Raw genomic sequence first — 25,501 nt, 5'->3', positions numbered from 1 at the left:
AATCCTTGTAATAAACTCAACCCAAGCTCATTATTGATACGTACCCCTGTATACATATCTGTAGAGCGCCAAATACATCCCAGGAGCTACATTTTTGCAGTTTTAGTTTTTGCGAATCCACCAGAGGGCGCTGTGTACGCTTTTTCAGATCTCAAATTTCTCTGCGAGTGCCATTTGCGCCTGCTGTTCTCACATAAATCCACCAGAGGCCGCTGTCCACTGACTGACTGACTGACTAACTGACTGAAAGACTCACTCTCCTTCCCTAAACCCAACCGATAGTGCTTTCAAAAGCAGTCCAGAAAAAGAAAAGCTCTTACCACGTTTTCAGATTTTACCACGCTCTCACGCTGTTATCTACTTGCTTATTTTATTTTCTGGCTTCTATTTTTGTCTTACCCACTTTATAGTACCGTTCTTCGCCAGACTCAAACCCCGTCACCCTGCGTCTCAAGTCTGCCGACGTACATGGCGAGCTACTGGGCAAACAGCAGTAAAGCCGTCCACACAGAGGTAAGCGGTCAGCTGCTAGCGTGAAAAGGAACGGCGTCATAGCACCCCGTAGCGTTCGTTTTGAAGTCGAATTGCAGCCATACGTACTTCTGGCTACATAATTCACAATCTCCAGAAACATATACGGGGCTACGCTTTCAGAAAGAGCCTGTGGTAAATAAACTCCAGCACATTTTATGTTATTTTACAGACTTATTTCTCTAGATATCATGTCTTATATTATTTAAAACTATTAAATGTCAATAAAAGTCTCTTTGTTAAACTGTAGAGTTCAACTTAAAGCATCAAAAGTCGACAGAGCAGAGATACACATCCCATAATGCAATTCACAACCGGAAATAAACACAAAACACACAGATACGGCATACTATTTACACACTACAAGCCTTCATAAAAGTGAACGCACAACGTTTCTTCATTTATTTACGAACTAATATGGCTCATTTGATGATTTAAAGTGGTTTAATTACGTAAATATTTAAGTGAACATGGCGTTTACGTACAGCTGCGCACATTCTCTCATCAAGTTTGCTTTTAGAGATCATAAAGTGTGCATAGGACACATTTGCAGCCCTGTTTTGCGCATACGGCATGTTTATTAATGCGAGCCCTGATGTTTCCAGCTCATCCTTTAAACACTCTTACACCGTCCCCTAACAACACGCCACATGTACAGCTATCCTTCCCATGTTTAAAGCAGATTGTGTCCTGAATATTTCCAATGGTGAGGGGCAAAAAAATCTAAAAATGCTTTCTATTTCCGTGATGTCGCAGCAAAACAACAGCATAAACTACTATGACAATGATCACCCTCAGGTACTGATTATGTGCGTTATTCAGAGTTAAATGCTGCCAATGAGAACTTTTACGTGACATTTATTGGCTGGAAGCTGCAGATAGTTCACCTCAGATCTAGAAAATAACATAACTTGAGAATAAGACATGCAAATGATGACTGATATATGACAATTATTCAGACTTTTATCACATGTATAAACCACACGCATGAGAAAGTCAGTATGACACGAAAATAATAATATAAGCCTTAAAATGCATATCACATTGTTATTAGATATGGAAAGAGTAAATGACCTTATGCATGTCACTATAATGCAAATGATGTGTGTTTCCGCTCTAGAATGCAGCCCATTCTGACACATTGCCTTTGTGTCTCTGTTATCAGTGCATTTGCATGGGAAGATATCTGATGCATCAAATTACTTACTATATACAGATGAGGTCAGAATTATTAGCTCGCCTTTGGATTTGTTCTCTACTTTAAATATTTCCCAAATGATGTTGAACAGATTCAGGAATTTTTCACAGTGTGTCTGATAATATTTTTCCTTCTGGAGAAAGTCTTATTTGGTTTATTTCAGCAAGAATAAAAGCAGCTTTATACATACATACACGTGTGTACAACCCGTCAAACTTTTGCAAACTAGTATATTAAAGTCTCTTCTGCTCACTGAGACTACATTTATTTGCTGTTTTGATGCTCACTAGTAAGTATTCTTATTACTATAAATGAATTTTGTTCTACTTTATTATTATTTTATTATGTACTTTTTTATTAAACACAATGAATTATTTTTTTTGGAAAAGGCAAATAAATTGTGCTTTAGAGCATTCGCATAAATATGATAATAATCATGTTTCTTAATCATTAAATCATCATATCATAGTGATTTCTGAAGGATCGTGTGAGTCTTTTAAAGTCACATAAAGACTTTTCATTACAACTTGATGAAGTAATGAAGAAAAATCTGTATTTTAGTTTGTATTTTGTACTTTACCGCATACATTTATACATAAATATGATTCATTCACATGCCACAGCGGAATGAACCACCAACTATTCCAGCATACGTTTTGCACAGCGGATGCCTTTTCAGCCGCAACCCAGTACTGGGGAAAATCAGAGTCAAAAGACAGTGTTTGCAGTCTTACTTGTCCAGAATGACTTGATCACGTTTGGCCCATGAGAATTTCCCATTGACGACAGACACAGCGTATTCTGCAGACAGAGAGAAAACACACACGAGTTTGCAGAGCACAGAGGAAGTTTGCAGAAGCACAGATTTCACAATCATTCAGAAACAGAAACTCCCACACTGCCTTCAATTTCTCAGTTGAATCAAATGAACTTTTCTTAAAGTGTGACCGTATATATTAAATAACAACAGGCAAAGACAATCAGAATTATCACAGAGGTTTTCAGTCATTCATGATGTTTTAAAGTCTACACTACTTAACAGAAGTCTTGTCTGCTAAACTTGACTTCTAGTTGATGGTTTGGTGTCAGAAGTGTCTCTATGAAAGGTGAAGGCCTCTAGATTTTGAGCTCAATAAATCTGATCATGTCTTGATGTTGACTGATTTGATGAGGACAGTGCGCTCTGACTCTGCTCAGACTAAAGTCTCATCACTGAACAGAAATAATGTCCAGTATAGAATATAAAGTCCTGCTGCAGTGGAGACAGAATGAATATTGTGTCTGACTCCATCATGAGCTTGGAGGACTGCATCCATACATCTCTGACATGACTCACATCACTGATTAATAAAGTCATCTGGAATGAAGAAGACTTCCAGAGTTCATCAAGACTCTGTATTCATCTTCAACGCCGCCTCCTTCATCAGCTCAATAATGTTGATGTCTGGTGACTGGGCTGGCCAATCCTTGACCTTCTCTGCTTTCAGGAGCTTTGATGTGGAGGCTGAAGTATGAGGAGCGCTATCCTGCTGGAGAATTGTCCCTCTCCTGTGGTTTGTAATGTAATGGGCAGCACAGATATCTTGATACCTCAGGCTGTTGATGTTGCAGATCTCTCGCCCCATACTGAATGAACCCCAAACCATGACTTCTCCTTCACCAAACTTGACTGATTTTAGTGAGAATCTTGGGTTCCAGCAGGTCTTCTGCAGTATTAGTGATGATTGCGATGCAGATCAGCAGATGATTCAGCAGAGAAGGGTTAGACTTTTGTCAGGTAGTGTAAATGTTTGCACCTTGATGTTATTTTTTTATTTAATTAGCACAGAATATCACCTATGACCTGTTTATTTTAATATAAGCATTACAATATTTGGAAATTACTGATAAAATGGCCTTTGCAAGTTAGTTATATATGAGAAATATGGTTATTGCAAGACTCAAAAACAATATTGCATGTTTCCCAGTGCTGTGCATGACTTCGTTTGAGTGTCTACAACAGGGGTCACCAAACCTGTTCCTGGAGGGTCCAGCAGATTTTATCTCCAACCCTAATCAAACACACCTGGACAAGCTAATCAAGGTCTTACTAGGTGTACTTGAAACACCCAGGCAGGTGTGTTGAGGCAAGTTGGAGCTAAACCCTGCAGGGACACCGGCCCTCCAGGACCGAGATTGGTGACCCCTGCTCTATAAAATAAACTTCTCCTTCTTCACCTGTTGTGTTGCTCTTCCTGTCGACACTTTCAGGATCCAGCTCATCGTGATTCAGGAAATCCTGCAGGCGTTTCAGAGACACGCTGGCCTGATCACAGACAAAACAACCCAGGACAAAAGAGATGGTTATTCTGTAGAAAACACTCCATGAATAAGCCGATCTCGCTCCAGGAATATTACACAATGATCTAAACGATGAACGAGTCTGCATGTGTCTGCCAGACGAGCGTTAAGAAGTGGGTCATTGTAGAATTTGAGAAACTAATAGAAACACGGCATTTCAACCCAAGCCAACAACATTCATTCATTCATTTTCCTTCGGCATAGTCCCTTTATTCATCAGGGGTCACCACAGTGCAATGAACCACCAACTATTCCAGCATATGTTTAACACCGCGGATGCCCTTCCAGCCGCAACCCAGTACTGGGAAACACCCACACACACTCATACACTACAGCCAGTGTAGTTGATCAGTTCCCCTATAGCGGGGGAAACCGGAGCACTCGGAGGAAACCCACAACAACACGGGGAGAACATGCAAACTCCACACAGAAACACCAACTGACCCAGCCGGGACTCAAACCAGCGACCATATATTCATATAGATATTACAGTGATACGATATTCCTATACCTAGACTTGATCCTGATATAGATATGCTAGCGAGTGTTCACCTGTACGATGCTGCTGATGACCTGAGGAAGCATGTTTAATGGAAACCTCAGGATGTTGAACAGAGACAGCGACACAAAGGCCTTTTCTGCATCCAGCACGTTCTTCTCATCCACATTCACGAACACTGCGAATGAGGTCAACGCCACCTGAAACACAACAAACACAAAACAATCACTTAAAGGGGACCTATTATGCAGAAATCACTTCAATAAGAGGTTTAACCCAGCAGTGTGTGAGTCAGCAGTGTGTGAGTATCTCCAGCATCTAAGTGCTAAACATGAATTAATTGTGTGTTTAATAATCAGACTTGATGAAGGAAACACTTTGATTGACATTCTCCCTTTGTACGTGTCATCAGAGGGGGAAAGCCCCGCCCACTTGTGCCCATCTCTCCATCTCATTAGCATAAACGACAGCCCTGAGTGAGAAGCAGCCGTCTGTCCATTAGCCATTAGAGTGTGCTGAAGACCATGTCAGCATAGACTAAGAGGATTATAGATGTGGAGCTTTAGATCCATGGATCTTAATGCTGTCACGATGAAAAGCAGCTGCTTTGTTTTTTTATTTATTTATTTAAAAAGCGCAATAAAACTGAGATGCAACCTGAAACTCGACAGTGCAACACAATCATCAGCACTTATAATAGTTTATTTTGCAGACTCATAATATGCTGTTGTTCTATTGGAATTGTCATTCCAATGGCCGCAGCATGACACTAGCGGCATCTAGTGGCTGTTTTCCAAATCGCACTTGAGTGTTACCTCTTTGGTCATACTGGCAATATGCTAATTCACACTAAAATGCTAACTCATACTAGAAACATGTAAGCAATATGCTAATTCATACTGGAAACATTAACAACATGCAAATGCACACTAAAGTTAGGATAACAAGCTAATTCACAATAGACAAATGCCAATTCAAACAAAAATGTGTTAACTCATACAAAAAACATGCTAGCAACTTGCTAATTCCTACTGAAGACATGCTAGCAACATACTAATACTGGAAACATTCTAAAAACATGCTAATTCACGCGAGTAAAATGCTAATTCATACTAAAATGTTCATTCATAAAAAAATGCTTACCAACATTCTAATTCATACTATCAACATGCTAGTTCATACTGGAAACAAGATAGCAACATACATACTGAAGTCATGCTAAAAACATGCTAAATCATACTAGAAAAATGCAAAGTCATGCTAGAAACAATAGCAACGTGATAATTCATACGAGAAACATGCCAATTTACACTAGAAACAGTTAATTTATACTAGAAACATGCCAACAACATGCTAATTCTTACTGGAAACATGCAAGGAACATGCTAATTCTAACGGGAAACATGATAGCAACATACATACTAAAGCCATGCTAAAACATGCTAACTCATACTAGAAAAATGCAAACTAATGCTATAAACATAATAGCAACAGGGGTAATTCATACTAGAAGCATGCTAATACACACTAGAAACATGTTAATTCAAACAAGAAACATGCAAGCAACATGCTAATTCTTACTAGAAATATACAGGCAACATACTAATACTGGAAACAATGCTAAAAACAAGCTAATACATTCTAACTCCATGCTAGTGTGCATTAATATGTTATATATTAATGCACACTAGTTTAATGTTAATTCATACTAAAAACATGCTAGCAACGTTTTAATTCCTACTGGAAACATGATAGCAACATACGTACTAAAGTCATGCTAAAAACATGCTAATTCATATTAGAAAAATGCAACTAATGCTTGAAACATAACAACAACAGGGGTAATTCATACTAGAAACATGCTAATTTACATTAAAAACATGTTAATTCAAACTAAAAACATGCTAGCAACAAACTAATTAAAACTAAAGTCATGCTAAAAACATGCTAATTCATATTAGAAAATTGCAAACTCATGCTAGAAACATAATAGCAACAGGGGTTATTCATACTAGAAACATGGTAGCAACATGCTAATACATACAAAAACATTGCTAGCAACATGCTAATTGATGCTAGCTGCATTGAAGTGGTACAAGAAAAGTTATTCACCAGGAATGGAGCGCTGGTCCAGGCCATGGTGGACAGAGCACTGAGATACGCAGTTTTCCTCAAAACGTGCAGCTCCTTCTGCCGGATCTGCAGGATTTTATCCCTGAAGGACGGCTCCCAGGCGTACAGCTTCAACACCTTGATGCCATTCAGGATCTCGTTCATCAGTTTAATGCGGTCGTCTTTATATTTCATCTGCTCCACCTGCCGAGAGAGACACCGCAGAACACAGCAGTCTGATTCTGTTCATACTTTGAGTTATATTTAAGGATTTGAAGTTTCACAGAATTTAGAAGTTAGTTCGGCTGGAATTAAAGTAGCTTTTTAAAATGTAAATAATGTTTAGGTAAATATAAAGACTTTATTTTTGAAACATGCTAGCAACATACAAATTTATGCTAGCAACATTCTATTTCCTACTGGAAACATGATAGCAACATACATACTAAAGTCATGCTACAAACATGCTAATTCATATTAGAAAAATGCAAACTAATGCTAGAAACGTAATAGCAACATGCTAATTCATACTGGAAACAGGCTAATTCATACTAGATACATGTTAATTCATACTAGAAACATGCTAATTCATACTAGAAACATGCTAATTTAAACTAGAAACATGTTAAATCATTCTAGAAACTTGCTAAATCATACTAAAAACATGCTAATTCATACCAGAAACATGTTAATTCATACTAGAAACATCCTAATTCATACTAAAAACATGCTAATTCATACTAGAAACATCCTGATTCATACTAAAAACATGCTAATTCATACTAGAAACATCCTAATTCATACTAAAAACATGCTAATTCATACTAGAAACATCCTAATTCATACTAAAAACATGCTAATTCATACTAGAAACATGCTGATTCATACTAGAAACATGTTAAATCATTCTAGAAACATGCTAAATCATACTAAAAACATGCTAATTCATACCAGAAACATGCTAATTCATACCAGAAACATGTTAATTCATACTAGAAACATCCTAATTCATACTAAAAACATGCTAATTCATACTAGAAACATGCTGATTCATACTAGAAACATGTTAAATCATTCTAGAAACATGCTAATTCATACTAAAAACATGCTAATTCATACCAGAAGCATGTTAATTCATACTATAAACATCCTAATTCATACTAAAAACATGCTAATTCATACTAGAAACATCCTAATTCATACTAAAAACATGCTAATTCATACTAGAAACATGCTGATTCATACTAGAAACATGTTAAATCATTCTAGAAACATGCTAAATCATACTAAAAACATGCTAATTCATACCAGAAACATGCTAATTCATACCAGAAACATGTTAATTCATACTAGAAACATCCTAATTCATACTAAAAACATGCTAATTCATACTAGAAACATGTTGATTCATACTAGAAACATGTTAAATCATTCTAGAAACATGCTAAATCATACTAGAAACATGCTAATTCATACTAAAAACATGCTAATTCATACCAGAAACATGCTAATTCATACCAGAAACATGCTAATTCATACCAGAAACATGTTAATTCATACTAGAAACATGTTGATTCATACTAGAAACATGCTAATTCAAACTAAAAACATACTAATTCATAAACATGCTAATTCATACCAGAAACATGCTAATTCATACTAATACATGTTAATTCATACTAGAAACATGCCAGCAACATGCTTATTCATTATGGAAACATGCAAGCAACATGCTAATTCCTACTGGAAATATACTAGCATCTAGATTTAGTTTATCAATTTTGAAATTAAAGTAGCTTTTTTCAATGTAAATAATGTTTAGATCCATATAAAGACTTTATTTTTGATTAACTACAGAATAAACCACTGTTGTCTAATAAATTGCCTAATTAACATAATTTGCATAATAATAATAACTCATTTCTAATAACTGATTTCTTTTATCTTCCCCATGATGACAGCACATTAGAATAGATATCTGACTAGTGTTCAGCTTAAATTGACATGTAAAGGCTTCACTAGGGTAATGAGGGTAAAGTTAGGGTAATTAGGCAAGTCATTGTATAACAGTGGTTTGTTCTGGAGACAATCCAACACTAATATTGCTGAAGGGGTGAATAATATTGACCTTAACATGACTTTAAATCTATTAAGAACTGCTTTTATTCTAGCAGAAATACAACTAATCAGACTTTCTCCAGAAGAAAAAATAATATATACTGTGAACAACTCCTGAAACTGTTCAACATCATGTGGGAAATATGTGCAGAATAAATATTGCATAGGAGGACTACTAATTATGCCCTCAGAACACACTTAACTATAGTATGGTTCAAATAAAGCACTACAGTATTTTCTATTATGTACTACCATCTTTTTCATGCGATCTGACCTGGTATGTTCTGGTCTTCATGGCGATGAAAGCATTGAAGGGGATCAGCAGCACCATCACAGCCACACCGGCCAGAACAGACGGACCCAGATTCTGCAGAGAAACAGGTCATTAAATGCACAGAATTGACCTCAAACATGGCCAACAATCATTTCACTGCCACTGATGTACTTTTGCAACACTTTAGAATAATGGTTTGTTAGTCAAAGGACTTTACTAACATTAAGTACGAGTAATCTTGTAAATCATTTATTAATCATAGCTCAACATTAACTTATGCATTATTATCATCCAAAATTCTGCTTATTAACATTAATTAATCTAGACTGAGTTAACATGAGGGCGACATAGTGGCGCAGTGGTCAGCACTGTGGTCTCATAGCAAAGAAGGTCGCTGGTTTGAGTCTCTGCTGGGTCAGTTGGTGTTTAAGTGTGGAGTTTGCATGTTCTCCCCGTGTTGTTGTGGGTTTCCTCCGGGTGCTCCGGTTTCCCCCACAGTCCAAACACATGCGCTATAGGGGAACTGATCAACTAAATTGGCCGTAGTGTATGAGTGTGTGTGAGAATGAGTGTGTATGGGTGTTTCCCAGTACTGGGGTGCAGCTGGAAGGACATCTGTTGTAAAACATATGGTTGAATAGTTGGCGATTCATTGCTATCTCTGATAAATAAGGGACAAAGCCCAAGAAAAATGAATGAATGAATGAATGAATGAATGAATGAATGAATGAATGAGAGTATACTTTACCTTTTCATTTTCCGTCAGTCTTAGTACATGAAGTAATTACATAGTCAAGCTTCAAATACAAGAGTTGATCAAAACTTTGATCATTTTTGAGATCATGCTAATGGTCTAATCCGATTGAATGATCTATGCTAAGCTAAGCTAAAAGTGCTCTGGTTAGACTTATAGATCAGCTGAATGGATTCAAAATTGATAAAATTGAACTTTTTAACTTTATTTAGGGGAGCTGTAAAGTAAGTCTAATTAAAAACTAAAACTGGAGTGTTCCTTTAGTTAAGTTAATGAGGTTTATTATTTAATAATGGAGCCTTCTCACGTTATTCGCGTGTTTCTCTGCAGCAGAAGTGCTCATGGTTGGTAAACTCAGAGCTCAGTAAAAAGGAGAGTACAACAAATTATTTATTAACTATCCTAGATGCTGAAATAATAACAGAAAAACTCCAGGATGGTGTTATGAAGACTTTCAGAAAGAGAAAAACAATAGTGTGAGACTGAAAACGGCAGCCAGAGGAGAGAATAATGTCAGATTTACTGTCCTGCCCCCCATACACACTGCATTACACACCTCACACAGGCAAGCGCTCGTTTGAGTTTTATAATTTCATGCAAAGATGATATAACACATACATAAACACATATAAATGTTCATATGTTTAAAATATCGTAATGTTAAAGACTTTAGGATCTAAGCTGCTGCTGCTGACTGTTACACGCGTCATGTGAAAGGGCTCCGTTACATTATAAACCCGCTGATTTGGCTGGGTTAGTCTTTGGTTGTTTTTTGAGTGTTGTCGCGTCACGTGTTGTTGTAGAGGGTGTGAACGTGTTATCAGGCTTTAACAGAAGTGCTCTGACCTGCCAGAGGAAGAAGAGCGCCAGGAAGATCTGCAGCGGCGCCGACCACAGCATGTTGAGGAAGGTGGTGAGATCCATGAAGCGCTGCGCGTCTACAGACATCAGATTGACCACCTCACCCACGGTAGAGGAGCGCTTGGCCTCATTCGTGATCACCAGAGCCTGACACGGAGGATTAGAGGAGTCAAAACTACATGATTACACCATACAAAACACATTTACCAGAATTTACACCATTCAAAACTCATTTACATCATAAAAAACTCTTTACACCATGTTTACACCACACAAAACTCATTTACACCATATTTACACCATGTAAAACTCATTTACACCATATTTACACCATGTAAAACTCATTTACACCATATTTACACCACGCAAAACTCATTTACACCATATTTACACCATGTAAAACTCATTTACACCATATTTACACCATGTAAAACTCATTTACACCATGTTTACACCACACAAAACTCATTTACACCATATTTACACCATACAATACTCATTTACACCATATTTACACCATACAAAACTCATTTACACCATATTTACACCATGTAAAACTCATTTACACCATATTTACACCACGCAAAACTCATTTACACCATGTTTACACCATGTAAAACTCATTTACACCATATTTACACCATACAAAACTCATTTACACCATATTTACACCATGTAAAACTCATTTACACCCTATTTACAACATGTAAAACTAATTTACACTCTATTTACAACCCTATTTACAACATGTAAAACTAATTTACACCTTATTTACAACATGTAAAACTCATTTACACCATATTTAAAGCATGTAAAACTCATTTACACCATATTTACACAACGCAAAACTCATTTACACCATATTTACACAACGCAAAACGCATTTACACCATTTTTACATCACACAAAACTCATTTACACTATATTTACACCACACAAAACTCATTTACACCATATTTACACCACACAAAACTCATTTACACCATATTTACACCACACAAAACTCATTTACACCATATTTACACCACGTAAAACTCATTTACACCATATTTACACCACGTAAAACTCATTTACACCATATTTACAACATGTAAAACTAATTTACACCATATTTAAAGCATGTAAAACTCATTTACACCATATTTACACAATGCAAAACTCATTTACACCCTTTTTACATCACACAAAACTCATTTACACCATATTTACACCACAAAAAACTCATTTACACCATATTTACACCACGCAAAACTCATTTACACCATTTTTACACCATGTAAAACTCATCCACCCCACACAAACACAACTATCCCCATCAGTCTACTGATGTATTTTTAATGTTTGTGTTTTAACGTAATATCCTGTGACTGCAGATCAGGGAATGTTGCGGGAGACGAGCTTCCCACACACAGCAGTGTTTGATTATTACGCAGCTCTGGGTACACCAGCACAGATGTGTGTGAACACGCCGGCACTCTTACCACACCTAAACCACTCAAATACACACTCTATTCTCCGGCTTTACTAGAGCAGAGGCCACAGGGACACTCACACACACACACACACACACACACACACACACACACACACACACACACACACACACACACACACACACAATGACATTCAATAAAAATGTCAAATAAGGGGTTTTTCTGGTTTTTCAGCTCAAAAAACAAAATTTTTCTACCCAAAAGTTCACCTGGAAGATTTCTTTCTTGTTTAAAATGTGATTTAACTTTGTAATAATTGAATTAAAAATTATTTAAAATACATTTTTGCAGTGTCATGCTTACATTTAAAATTACAATGCATATTTAATTTTCTGTGCATGTGTTTATTTTACATATTTTTATTAAATGTTTATAAATTGTTACATCTTTTATTAAATATACTTTGCATATATTTAATATTTATATTTATATAAACTTATATATATATATGTATATATTTGCAAAATGCTATTGGCTGCTTTTTAAGAAAGGGGAAGGGCTACTCTACGCCCCGCCCATCTTCATGTTTCAGTTGAGATTACGTCAAACATCGTCAAAAGCTCTTCATGAGCATCTCCTCTGCTGTGTTGATGATGAGCATCAGTAATGTGTCAGGGAGTTTTGGGGTTTTTACCTTCCTGTAAATGGCTCCGATGATGCCTGTGCGCAGCCTCATGCCCGTGACGAAGCAGTACTGAAAGTGTTGATGCAGAATGAGCGTCTGCAGGAGAGACGTGCCGAACATCAGAAACGCCAGAGCGTAACCCCACCACGACGGGACGTCCGACTGCTTGGTGAACGCTATCAACATCCTGGAAATTACAAAGGAGAATCAGCTTAAAACCACGACACTGGGTTCATTCACGGTGATTTCACTCCCTCATACAACAAAAAAAAGGTTTAGTGGTTTTCAGATTGACTCCTCTGTGGTGATGTTGGTGCTGTTTTTGACTTCCACTATAATCACATTTATTGATTGTAATGCCATGACAGCAGATACTTTTGCATTACTGATTGTTGCTGGTTTTACTGTTCATCAGTTGTCAGCATGAACACTTTGGATCGGCCTGTGCTGAAGAGTTTCGGGCTTTTATATGAAGTTCAGTAGAGTAAAACAGCAGATTATAGTGTGTGTGTGTGTGCACAAATACACTTACTGGGCTTTATTTTAAAGATCTAGGTGCAAAGTCTAAAGCTTAAAAGCATTAAGGATGTGTCCGAATCCACTTTTGCTATTTCATGAATGAAGAAATACACTAAAAAAGCAAAGTACAAACACTGTAACGTTACTTATCACTGTAATCCAACTCAAAATACATTTGTCTATGTGAATATACTCAATAATTCTGCCTAACAGTGCATATGTGCTTTAAAGGGTCATAAAACACCAAAACACATGTGTTGAGCTGTTGACAGTCGTATATGTGTCCCACACTGCTAAAAACACTATTAGGACACATATATTTCACTGAAAAGTGTAAATTGGTTGTTTTTGCGTTATTTCAAGCAAATTCGTACTTCCGGTTTGAAACGAATTTTTGAAGCTGCGTCACGGCCATGAGATAATAGCCTGTATTCCAGCGTGCAGACTGGACGACTGTGCCAGAGTGTGTCTTATTACGTCTTACAGTGTGATGCATTAATGCATGAGTAAGGCTTGGTTCAAACCAATCAGCGCGCTCTATTGTGCAACTTCATTAATATTCATTACTGTCACAGTGTTTAAACGGCAGAGACGCCACGTTGTGTTGGCAAAACAAGCGTGAAGTGTTGCTTTTATAGTTTGCTGCAGTGAAGTTTTGTTTTCATTTTCTCTCTGTGAGAGCGCAGCTGGAGTCACGTGTGGATTAACAGTGTACGCGACGCTCCACAACAATAACTTACGTGTCTAAGGAGGATTATTGTTTACCTGAGAGCTGTTCTCATCTGCAAACGCTGAGATCCGGATTCGCTGCTCGTCTCCTCTTAATAAAGACGCGGCTCTAGTTGCTGGTGATTGTCCTGTCTCTACAGATTTGGTAAGTGAGCGACCAGTGCTCTTTGTTTATTCAGTTTGTTTGTATCGAACTAACTATTGCACTGAGTGTAAACATGTTAGCACCACAACCAAACTTTAACCTCGTGTAGGATTTTCACTGCATTTTGTGACCGGAATAACACACGCGGCTTTCTGACACTACCTGCCGAGTGCATCTAAGTTTCCTGGAAATGCTGAGGGTTTTTTTTTCTCTCATTCGCTGTGCGGTATCAAACATTGCATGAAAAATACACGCTTAGAGCAGCTCCTTGAATCAAATATCTCGTTTGTCGTGAGGGACATGAATGAATTCCCTGAATGAAAGAGCCAAACTGCAGTTAAAGTCCACCATTTAATCATTTGGCAAATAATTTGACTACAGATGTCCATGTAGGTTAAACACCATCACTTTCTACTGTGTGTATTTTGACTCTGAAACTCGCGTGCGCCCAAATAGACACTCCCACACCATGCCTCTTTTCTTCCTCCGACACTCCCCCCTAAACACAGCTGGACACGCCCACTTTTCTGACTTTTTCCAAAGTAGAGGTGTGAAAACACCCTGCTGAAACGAGGGGCTTTCATGGCCCTTTAAAATACACAAAGCACTGTACAGAAACATATTTGCATTGTAAAACATGAGCAGAGAGTGTAAAAACCAGACGTGGCAGAAGCAAAACAGCATGCAAATGATTGTTCCTGTGGTGAACAGCATCACAAAAAGATCATTATCACACCGCCTTACAGCTATTCATAATTCATATTTGTTTTGCCTGTTAGGAGCAAATTACAAAAATCTATGCGGCTAATAAAATAATATGTAAATATGATCAATATGCACTCACTCTTTACTTGATTCAAACCTTTATTAGTTTCTATATCCTATCAAAGGAAGATATTTAGTAGAAAGCTGAAAATCTGCAACCATTGACTTCCAAAGTATGTCTATTTCTCCTATAATGGAAGTCAATGGTTACAGGTTTTCAACATACATCAAAATATCTTCCTTAGTGTTCAACAGAAGAAAGACAGCTGTCATCATTTTGAAACCACTTAAAGGAGAGTAAATAGTGAGTTAATATATTCATGTTGGCTTTAAAATAAGAGAACAGATACTGTGACATTGATTATTAAACACTGAACAGCATCTGTTGTTTTAAAGAGAGTGCATACATGAAACTGTCCACATTCATTATAATATCGCATTAAACAAAACAGGATTAATCCCAGCGCTGTGAACATCTGCTGGAAATCTGAGACGGAGCAGGTAAACACCATTTAGTCCCCATTTCCCAGCAGCACTCACAGAAGGAGTTGTTTATGGAAATAAAAGCTTGTAGAGTTGGGTGATTGGGCTAAAACTCAGATAATATTTTCCACTGTCCCGACAATATCGATATTATATCACAAATCGACAAAAATAACTCACATATTTGTAGACTTTAGTTAAATTAAAGGCAAAACATTTATTTGACTAGAAATTGTATGAATAGAATAGCTGGAAAGCCTGGAGGTAGTCCTGTATTGAATGCATTAAACATTACAGAAATTCATTCATACTCATTCATTCATATTTATTCGGTCATTTTTCTTCCGCTAAGTCCCTTTATGTCAACTAGCACAGTCAGGACTCGAACCAGTGACGTTCTTGCTAACCACTGAGCCATCATGCCACCCCATTACATAAATAAAATGAATTATTTTCATCAATTTTATGTTTTTGGATTAGTTCTCTTCATGAGTTTATATGTGCATTTCTTACTGAATTAAAATAATGGTGCATGTCTGTATCAGGATGTTTTTCGTAAAATGTGCTGATTATATTTTATTGTAGATACGATTATTTATATAACTATTTTAAAGAATGTGGATGCAACAATAAACTTGGACAAAATTTTAGAGCTGAGATGGTATTGATTAGTTAAAAAACCCATAAAGTTTACCATGACAGAAAAACTAAGCTTAAAAAAAACTGGTGTGGTCTGTTAAGATTAGTGTCTTATTTATTTGTGTTATTTATTTGGTTATTTATTTGGTTATATAAATGGATTTTTTTATTGGATTATTTATTGCATCATTTATTTATTTATTTATTTGTGTTAATTATTTGGGTATTTATTTTGTTATGTATGGATTAATTTATTGGATTATTTATTGCATTTTTTATTTATTTATTTGTGTTATATATGTAATCATTACTTGGATTATTTATTGCATTGTTTATTTATTTATTTGTGTTATTTATTTGCTCATTTATTTGTGTTATTTATTTATTTATTTGTTTATATATGGAAGTATTTATTGAATTATTTATTTATTTGTGTTATATATGTAATTTTTAATTTAATTATTTATTGCACTGTTTATTTATTTATTTATTAATTTATTAATTTATTAATTTATTTGTGTTATTAATTTGGTTATATATGTAAATAATTCATTGGATTATTTATTGCATTGTTTGTTTATTTAATTATTTATTTGTGTTATTTATTTATTTGTGTTACATATTTCATTTTTAATTGGATTATATATTGCATTGTTTGTTTATTTATTTATTTGTGTTATTCATTTATTTGCTTATATATGGATTTATTTATTGAATTATTTATTGAATTATTTATTTATTTGTGTATTTATTAATTTGTGTTATATATGTAATTTTTAATTGGATTATTTATTGCATTTTTTGTTTGTTTGTTTATTTATTTGTGTTATTTATTTATTTATTTAGTTGGTCAGATATGTAAGTATAAATTGGATTATTTATTGTATTGTTTGTTTATTTATTTATGTTGTTGTTATTTTAACATTCAGTGCATCACTAATAAATGTCAAATTAGATTTTATTAATAATGATGTCTATGCTATACATGCAAATGAGTTATTGAAATATAAATTAAAAACTTTCAAAAAGTTGTATATATTTTTATGCCTCTCAAGTTTTTACCTGTTTATTAAAATCTTATTTAAAATTATTCCCCAACATGTTAATTTGGGTGTATAATTTTGTACGATATTCACGTATAGCGCACACATCTGACCTGAGCAGCTGAGGGTTGATGAAGGTAATGAGATCCTGCAGGAGTTTGAAAGCAGAGCCGATGAGGAAGTAGGGCCCGAAGGCTCTCAGCAGGGCCCACAGAAATGAAGGCTGCCGGGACTTCTGCTGCTGTTTGGACAGCAGAACCTCCGCCTCCTCAGGACTCTCATTCACATGGTTGCTTTCAGCTCCTGAGCCGGGTTTGGTAAACGTGACCTGCTCTTTGACGTTCTGATCATCGCTGCTGCTCGGAAAAACAAACACAGACACAAATACAGTTAGACCAGTCAGATTAAAGTCCCAGCAATATTAGTGTGGGATTGTCTCCAGAGCAAACCACTGCTATACAATGACTTGCCTAATTACCCTAACTTTACCCACAGTCTGGATGTGCAGTGGTTTAAATAACACTGTTTGTTCAGGTGTAAAACTAAAGCTTTGAGACTATTCCGGCTTACTTTAGTTGTTTCTGTGAGTGAAAGAAATGTCATTAGTCAATAATGAATAACAATGCACTTTAGGAAGTGACTAAAGGTCAAAAAGAAAAAGCAGAAACAAGTTTGACCTGTATAAATGTAGGAGGACTAGAGGAGCAAAACATCCAGATGAGATAGTGAAAATATGAATGGCACTTGCATGAGGATGTATCTGAATCACTAACATGCATGATAAAGCCGTCACACGTTCACCTGTGTGCTGCATGCCACATGCTGGATCTGATTATTATCAAAGACACTGGCATCAGAAAGCACAGCACTGAAGCACTGATGTTATTGATGTTATATTGTGTATAACATCAATAACCTACTAACTGCCTAGCAACTACCCAGAACATCTTAAAAACTGCATAGCAATACCCTAAGAACCACTTAAAAAACACCCTAGCAACAGCCTAGCAACCACATGGAAAATCTTAGAAAATTCATAGCTACACCTTAACAACCACCGAGAACAACTTAAAAACTGCAGAGTAGCCCAATCAACCACCTACAAAGCCACAACTACACCTTGGCAACTGCCTAGCAACCACCCAGAAAAACTCAGCAACACATGATATTGTGTGTGAAACAATTATCGAGACCCTCTGAGGAGCATTATTGCGGAGGTTTTGCATTTGACCTGGTGTTGTTTAACACTGTACCTGTGAGCTTTGGATTTCTCCACCTCCCACTGATTGAGAAGACCGGGAACCACCAGCTCTGAACTGTCATTCTTGTTCAGGGACCACAGGTCTTTATTCTCCAGCGGCGATTTGTAGCCTTTGATGGCCATTCTGGAAATACAAAAAGGAAACGTTTGTGTCTCAGAGACATCATTAAACTACAGCCCAGTGTTTTACTTAATGAGTAATAAAAAGAAAATGAGGAGAAATTACATTTGAAATAAAGTGATAATTGTGAGAAATAAAGTGATAATTGTGAGAAATAAAGTGATAATTGTGAGAAATAAAGTGATAATTGTGATAAATAAAGTGATAATTGTGAGAAATAAAGTGATAATTGTGAGAAATAAAGTGATAATTGTGATAAATAAAGTGATAATTGTGAGAAATAAAGTGATAATTGTGAGAAATAAAGTGATAATTGTGAGAAATAAAGTGATAATTGTGAGAAATAAAGTGATAATTGTGAGAAATAAAGTGATAATTGTGATAAATAAAGTGATAATTGTGAGAAATAAAGTGATAATTGTGAGAAATAAAGTGATAATTGTGATAAATAAAGTGATAATTGTGAGAAATAAAGTGATAATTGTGATAAATAAAGTGATAATTGTGAGAAATAAAGTGATCATTGTGATAAATTAAGTGATCATTGTGAGAAATAAAGTGATCATTGTGAGAAATAAAGTGATCATTGTGAGAAATAAAGTGATAATTGTGAGAAATAAAGTGATAATTGTGAGAAATAAATTGATAATTGTGAGAAATAAAGTGATCATTGTGAGAAAAAAAGTGATAATTGTGAGAAATAAAGTGATAATTGTGATAAATAAAGTGATAATTGTGAGAAATAAAGTGATAATTGTGATAAATAAAGTGATAATTGTGAGAAATAAAGTGATCATTGTGAGAAATAAAGTGATCATTGTGAGAAATAAAGTGATAATTGTGATAAATAAAGTGATAATTGTGAGAAATAAAGTGATAATTGTGATAAATAAAGTGATAATTGTGAGAAATAAAGTGATAATTGTGAGAAATAAAGTGATCATTGTGAGAAATAAAGTGATAATTGTGATAAATAAAGTGATAATTGTGAGAAATAAAGTGATCATTGTGAGAAATAAAGTGATCATTGTGAGAAATAAAGTAAAAATTGTGAGAAATGAAATGAAAATTTTGAGAAATAAAAAATAAATTGAGAATTGCGAGAAATACAATTATAATTCTGGGGAACGAAATAAAAATTGTGAGAAATGATGTGAAAATTGTGAGAAAAAAAGTGATAATTGTGTAAAAAAAAATGATAATTGTGAGAAAAAAAGTGATAATTGTGAGAGAAAAAGTGATAATTGTGAGAAATAACGTGAAAATTGTGAGAAAAAGTGATAATTGTGAGAAATAAAGTGATAATTGTGAGAAATAACGTGAAAATTGTGAGAAATAAAGTGATAATTGTGAAAAATAAAGTGATAATTGTGAGAAATAACGTGAAAATTGTGAGAAATAAAGTGGTAATTGTGAGAAATAAAGTGAAAATTGTGAGAAATAAAGTGAAAATTGTGAGGAAAAAAGTTATAATTGTGAGAAATAAAGTGAAAATTGTGAGGAAAAAAGTGATAATTGTGAGAAATTATGTGAAAATTGTGAGGAACGAAATGAAAATTTTGAGAAATAAAAAATAAAGTGAGAATTGCAAGAAATAAAATGATAATTGTGAGAAAAAAGTGAGAAATGCAGGAAATAAAAAGAGAAATAAAAAGAGAAATAAAGTGATGAATAAAGAAAAAATTCTGAAAAATAAAATGAGAATTCTGTGAAATGAATTCATTTCATTTCATTGGGGTGGGGGGGGGGCTGTGAGAATTGCAAAAATTGCAAAACTAAAACAAATAAATTGTGAGAAATAAAGTCAGAATTGTAAGACACGTATTATTGTTGGAATAGTGTAAAATACAGATGCTTTCCTGCATGAGAAAATAACATTATAATGAGATTATAATACCTGCGTTTACATTTTATTTGGTATTATTAGAAATAATAATTTGGCTTTAAATTTAAAATACAAACATTAAAATGGTAAATCTGAATGTTATTCATGCAGAATCCTGTGATCAAGCAGGAAACGTCTGCCACTGTTTCTCTCTGACACAAACACAAACACAACTCACCTGGTGAACCACCAAAACGTCATTCTGGAGAGGAATCCAGCGGTGGTTTCTGGACACACGTTCTGAACACACACACACACACACACACACACACACACACACACACACACACACACACACACACACACACACACACACACACACACACACTTCAGTGAGGTTCTGACCTCTATATGATGATAATTCAATAATACAAAGAGTGTGGAACTAAAGAAAGCAAATAAAACACACACTCTTACACACACACAATCTAATAACATACACACACAAACACACTTAGACATACACACACTCAAAAATGTACACACACAAATGTATCCATACTTAAACACAATGAATACACACACTCAAACATATGAACACTCGAAGAATGCACACACACACATGCACACACACAAAACATTTACTTATGCATGCAGACTTACACCCCATTCACACGGGGCGTCAGCCTCAACACTTCTCATTCACTTTGAATGGGTGACGTCAGGCGTTGCCAAACTGCATTGTGGATCCGTCTGCGCCGCTTCAGAGGCGTTGCTCACTGCAGAAGTTGGGACTCGCTCAACTTTTCAAGCGGCGACGGAAGCGTCAGCCAATCAGAACGCTGTATGCAAATACACCAGCTCAGACTGTGGCCTATTACTGGCTAATTTGATTGGCTGACGCTACTATGACGATCGCGTCAGCCCCAACTTCAGACACGCCTTCAGTCAAGCGTTGAAGCTGACGCCCCGTGTGAATGAGGCGTTAAACACACATGCATATAGACACACATACACACACACTTACAGACATACACACACTCATAAACGCATACACACATATGCACACACACACACACACACATGTATGCATACTTAAACACAGTGAATACACACACACAAACCCATACACACACTCACACACACACACACACACACACACACTCTTACAGGGTCCATGACGGCGCTGGAGAATAGAGGAGGCTTTTCATTGAAGCAGGACAGGATGAGTTCAAGCAGGGTAAAACTGAAGTAAATGTAGAACGTGGTGAACCTCAGCTTGTCTTTGACCTGCTTTTGCAACAAAGAGAACACTACTTTACCACAGTATCACAACACACACACACACACACACACTCGTGTGCACACCACCGGACATATATCAATACATACAGAACATTATCGTTCATATTTTTAAACAGAATTACTAATATAAAAAACAACAGCATTAATAACCTTAAAACACAATATTAAATTAATATATCAGGCTTTTTTAAATGATTATATACCCAAAAATTTTAAATGCACAACATGCGCAACTAAAATAAATATTATTAAATGCATTTTCATAAAAAAAAAAAAAAAATATATATATATATATATATATATATATATATATATATATATATATATATATATATATATATATATATAATTAAAATCATATTTCAAAAAAATAATATTAATTGTGCACAATCAATAATAATGATCCAATACATTCACCGGCCACTTTATTAGGTACACCTCACTAGTACTGGGTCGGACCCCTTTTGCCTTCAAAACTGCCTTAATCCTTCATGGCAGAGATTCAACAAGCTACTGGAAATATTCCTCAGAGATTTTGCTCCATGATAGCATCACACAGTTGCTGCAGATTTGTCGGCTGCACATCCATGATGCCAATCTCCCGTTCCACCACATCCCAAAGCTGCTCTATTGGATTGAGCTCTGGTGACTGTGGAGGCCATTTGAGTACAGTGAACTCATCGTCATGTTCAAGAAAGCAGTCTGAGATGATTGAGCTTTATGACATGCTGCGTTATCCTGCTGGAAGTAGCCATCAGAAGATGGAGACACTGTGCTCATAAAGGGATGGACATGGTCAGCAGCAATACTCAGGTAGGCTGTGGCGTTGATGCTCAATTGATACTAATGAACCCAAAGAAAATCTCCCCCACACCATTACACCACCACCACCAGCCTGAACCGCTGATACAAGGCAGGATGATCCATGCTTTCATGTTGTTGAGGCCAAATTGTGAGTCGAGCATCTGAATGTGTCAGCAGAAATGGAGACTCATCAGAGCAGCAACGTTTCTCCAATCTTCTATTGTCCAGTTTTGGTGAGTCTGTGTGAATTGTAGCCTCAGTTTCCTGTTCTTAGCTGACAGGAGCGGCACCCGGTGTGCTCTTCTGCTGCTGTAGCCCATCCGCCTCAAGGTTGGCCGTGTTGTGTGTTCAGAGATGCTCTTCTGCAGAGCTCGGTTGTAGCGAGTGCTTATTTGAGTTACTGTTGCCTTTCTATCAGCTGGAACCAGTCTGGCCATTCTCCTCTGACTTCTGGCCTCATCAACAAGGCATTTGCGTCCACAGAACTGCCGCTCACTGGATATTTCCTCTTTGTCGGAGCATTCTCTGTAAAGCCTAGAGATGGTTGTGCGTGAAAATCCCAGTAGATCAGCAGTTTCTGAAATACTCAGAGCAGCCCGTCTGGCAGCAACAACCATGCCACGTTCAGAGTCTCTTAAATCCCCTTTCTTCCCCATTCTGATGCTCGCTCTGAACTGCAGCAGATCCTCTTGATCATGTCTACATGCCTAAACGCAGTGAGTTGCTGCCATGTGATTGGCTGAGTTGAAATTTGCAAGCAGTTGAACAGGTGTACCTAATAAAGTGGCCGGTGAGTGCATATTTTTAAACATTTGAATATTTGATCTGTATGCCTTGACTGCAGCATAATTGGCTTTAATGCATTAATAATATGATTTAAAAAGCATAATCAGATGGCATTTGCTGAGACCGTGAGCGAGACTCATTAGAGCTGAAAACACACACATCTGTCTGCCGAGTTTTTAAGTCTGTCTTGAAGCAGCTTTTAGGAACAACAGCAGCTTTATTCTCCATCTCTGTGTAAAACTCCTGTCCTTCTCTGAACTCCACAGAGAAAAGCTCCACATGTAGGTCAAAACATGCATGTGAAGAAATAAAACAGATTTACTCATTCTGAAACTGGCCAATGCACTGCTGCTGCTGCTGCTGCTGCCGTCAGGCCACTGACCTCCTTGTTGTTGTTTTGAAAACATTACAGCAGGAGCAAAACATATTTGGATATACTTAAGATTGTTATATGTAGCACTGGAAGCTAAAAATGTAAAAATAAATTAAATAAATAAAATGTAAATAATTTTAAAAGTAATTTATTTATGAAATAAAACAAAATAAATGAATAAATTCAATAAACTAATAAAACAGATTAATAACAAATAAAATAATAATAACAAATAAACAATTACTACTAAAAATGAATAAATTTAAAGATTAGATGCAGAAACCTCTAAGTGCCATCTGAGTTTTTCTCCTAAAACTAGCATTTTTCTTAAGCTCCTTTGTTTAAGTTGAGTAATTTTTGTTTTATGTCAGTTAATACTTTATTTTCATTGACTTTAATGTGAAATAAGTGAACATAAATTAAGGAGTCTTAGAAAAAAACTAATTTTGGAATCAAATTTCAGATGATACTTAGAGATTTTTGCATCTGAACTCTTCATATATATATAATAACAAAAAGTAATATTATTAATAATAAAACACTAAAAATATTCAGCAAGACTAAACAAAATTCAAAAATAACATTTTACAACTAATGATAAAAATAAACAAATAAATAAAATAAAAGAAATAAATCAAATAGCTAAAACAATTAAAATGCATTAAAAACTATAAATTAATTAAATTAGTAAATAAATTAATTAATTAAAAGAAAATTATAAAATAAATTAAAACAAATTAAATAAAAATAAATTAAATAAATACATTTAATTAAATAATTTTTTTATAAAAATTTTATAAAAATATATTATTAGTTAATTAATAAATAAATAAAAAACTAAATTAAAATTAAATAAATAAATAAAAAACTACAAATATTCAACAAGACTAAACAAAACTCAAAAATAACATTTTACAACTAATAATAAAAATAAACAAAAAATAAAATAAAATAAAATAAAATAACTAAATAAAATAGATAAATAAATGTAACAAATAAAAAATAAAACAAAATAAATGTAAAAAAACATAAATTAATTAAAATAAATTAAATTAAATATAAATAATAAAATTTAATTAAATAAAAAGAAATAAAATAAAATAAAATAAAATAAATTAAATTAAATAAGCATATTTAAAGCATATTAATCATAAACAAATAAATAAATAAAATAAAAAATAAATACAAATTTAACTAAATAAAATAATAAATAAATAAATAGAAAACAACATTTTAAAATAACATTTTAAAACTAATACTTAAATAATTAAATAAATGAATAATAATAAACTAAAATATTCAGCGAGACTAACCAAAATTTATAATTAAATAAAAATTGTTTATCATATTTATACAAAATATATTTAATATTTATATTATTTGCATATATTATATTTATATTATTTTATATCTTTTATATTTTTGTATACATTTATAAAATATGAAATGAAAGAAATACAATGTAAATTTACCAATACAGCAAAACCAAGCCATATTAATGTTGTTTTATATTTCTTTATATAACATTGTAGACTGTGAGCATAACATCTCAGAAAAACGAGTGTAATGAGCAGAATGTTTTACATTTTAATTAACTTTTCATAAAAAGTGTCTGTAAATGCATGTGAAGTATTATGCATTCACACAGTACTGACTTAGTATTATTCCATCTTTTAAGTCAGATGTCACGTGTTATTATAATCATAAACAGCATGCATGTGAAGAAATGAAACAGTGAACAAACATTACCGACATCTAGCATAATTATACTCAGAATATTGATGAATGCAATAAAACTGTCAGATTTTTGGACTAACTGCATCTCTGTTTAATGTTAATCGTCTTTTTTTCATATTTATTTTGTGTTGTCACTTGTCACTTTATGTACACTGGATGCT

At 34.8% G+C, this 25,501-nt stretch overlaps 2 protein-coding genes across 22 annotated transcripts in view; both read right to left on the bottom strand.

The window, feature by feature from the left end:
* Positions 1-25,501, bottom strand: part of abcc3 (ATP-binding cassette, sub-family C (CFTR/MRP), member 3) — a 93,035-nt gene that overhangs the window by 34,833 nt on the left and 32,701 nt on the right. For 11 of the 21 annotated variants that reach the window (XR_012387752.1, XR_012387753.1, XR_012387754.1 and 8 more), the window contains exons 5-15: positions 21,506-21,625; positions 20,574-20,635; positions 18,382-18,513; positions 17,242-17,484; positions 12,815-12,992; positions 10,673-10,834; positions 9,073-9,165; positions 6,681-6,884; positions 4,622-4,768; positions 3,947-4,034; positions 2,464-2,530 (exon numbers count right to left, since the gene is read on the bottom strand). Coding sequence is in view for 4 of the 21 variants with exons in the window: in XM_068224684.1 (XP_068080785.1) it covers positions 2,464-2,530; positions 3,947-4,034; positions 4,622-4,768; positions 6,681-6,884; positions 9,073-9,165; positions 10,673-10,834; positions 12,815-12,992; positions 17,242-17,484; positions 18,382-18,513; positions 20,574-20,635; positions 21,506-21,625 (1,496 nt within the window). In the remaining 17 variants the exon portion in view is untranslated. Of the gene's footprint in view, positions 1-2,463; positions 2,531-3,946; positions 4,035-4,621; positions 4,769-6,680; positions 6,885-9,072; positions 9,166-10,672; positions 10,835-12,814; positions 12,993-17,241; positions 17,485-18,381; positions 18,514-20,573; positions 20,636-21,505; positions 21,629-25,501 lie in introns of all 21 variants that reach the window. The other 10 variants (XR_012387749.1, XR_012387750.1, XR_012387751.1 and 7 more) reach the window with 1 other exon arrangement.
* Positions 1,794-25,501, bottom strand: part of mprip (myosin phosphatase Rho interacting protein) — a 288,081-nt gene continuing 264,373 nt past the window's right edge. The window contains exon 17 of the transcript XR_012387740.1: positions 1,794-1,907. The gene's annotated coding sequence lies outside the window, so the exon portion shown is untranslated. The remainder of the gene's footprint in view (positions 1,908-25,501) is intronic.

This window comes from Danio rerio, chromosome 12 (assembly GCF_049306965.1).
Source record: "Danio rerio strain Tuebingen ecotype United States chromosome 12, GRCz12tu, whole genome shotgun sequence".
NCBI lineage: Eukaryota > Metazoa > Chordata > Actinopteri > Cypriniformes > Danionidae > Danio > Danio rerio.
This window is presented reverse-complemented; position numbering and strand designations above follow the sequence as displayed.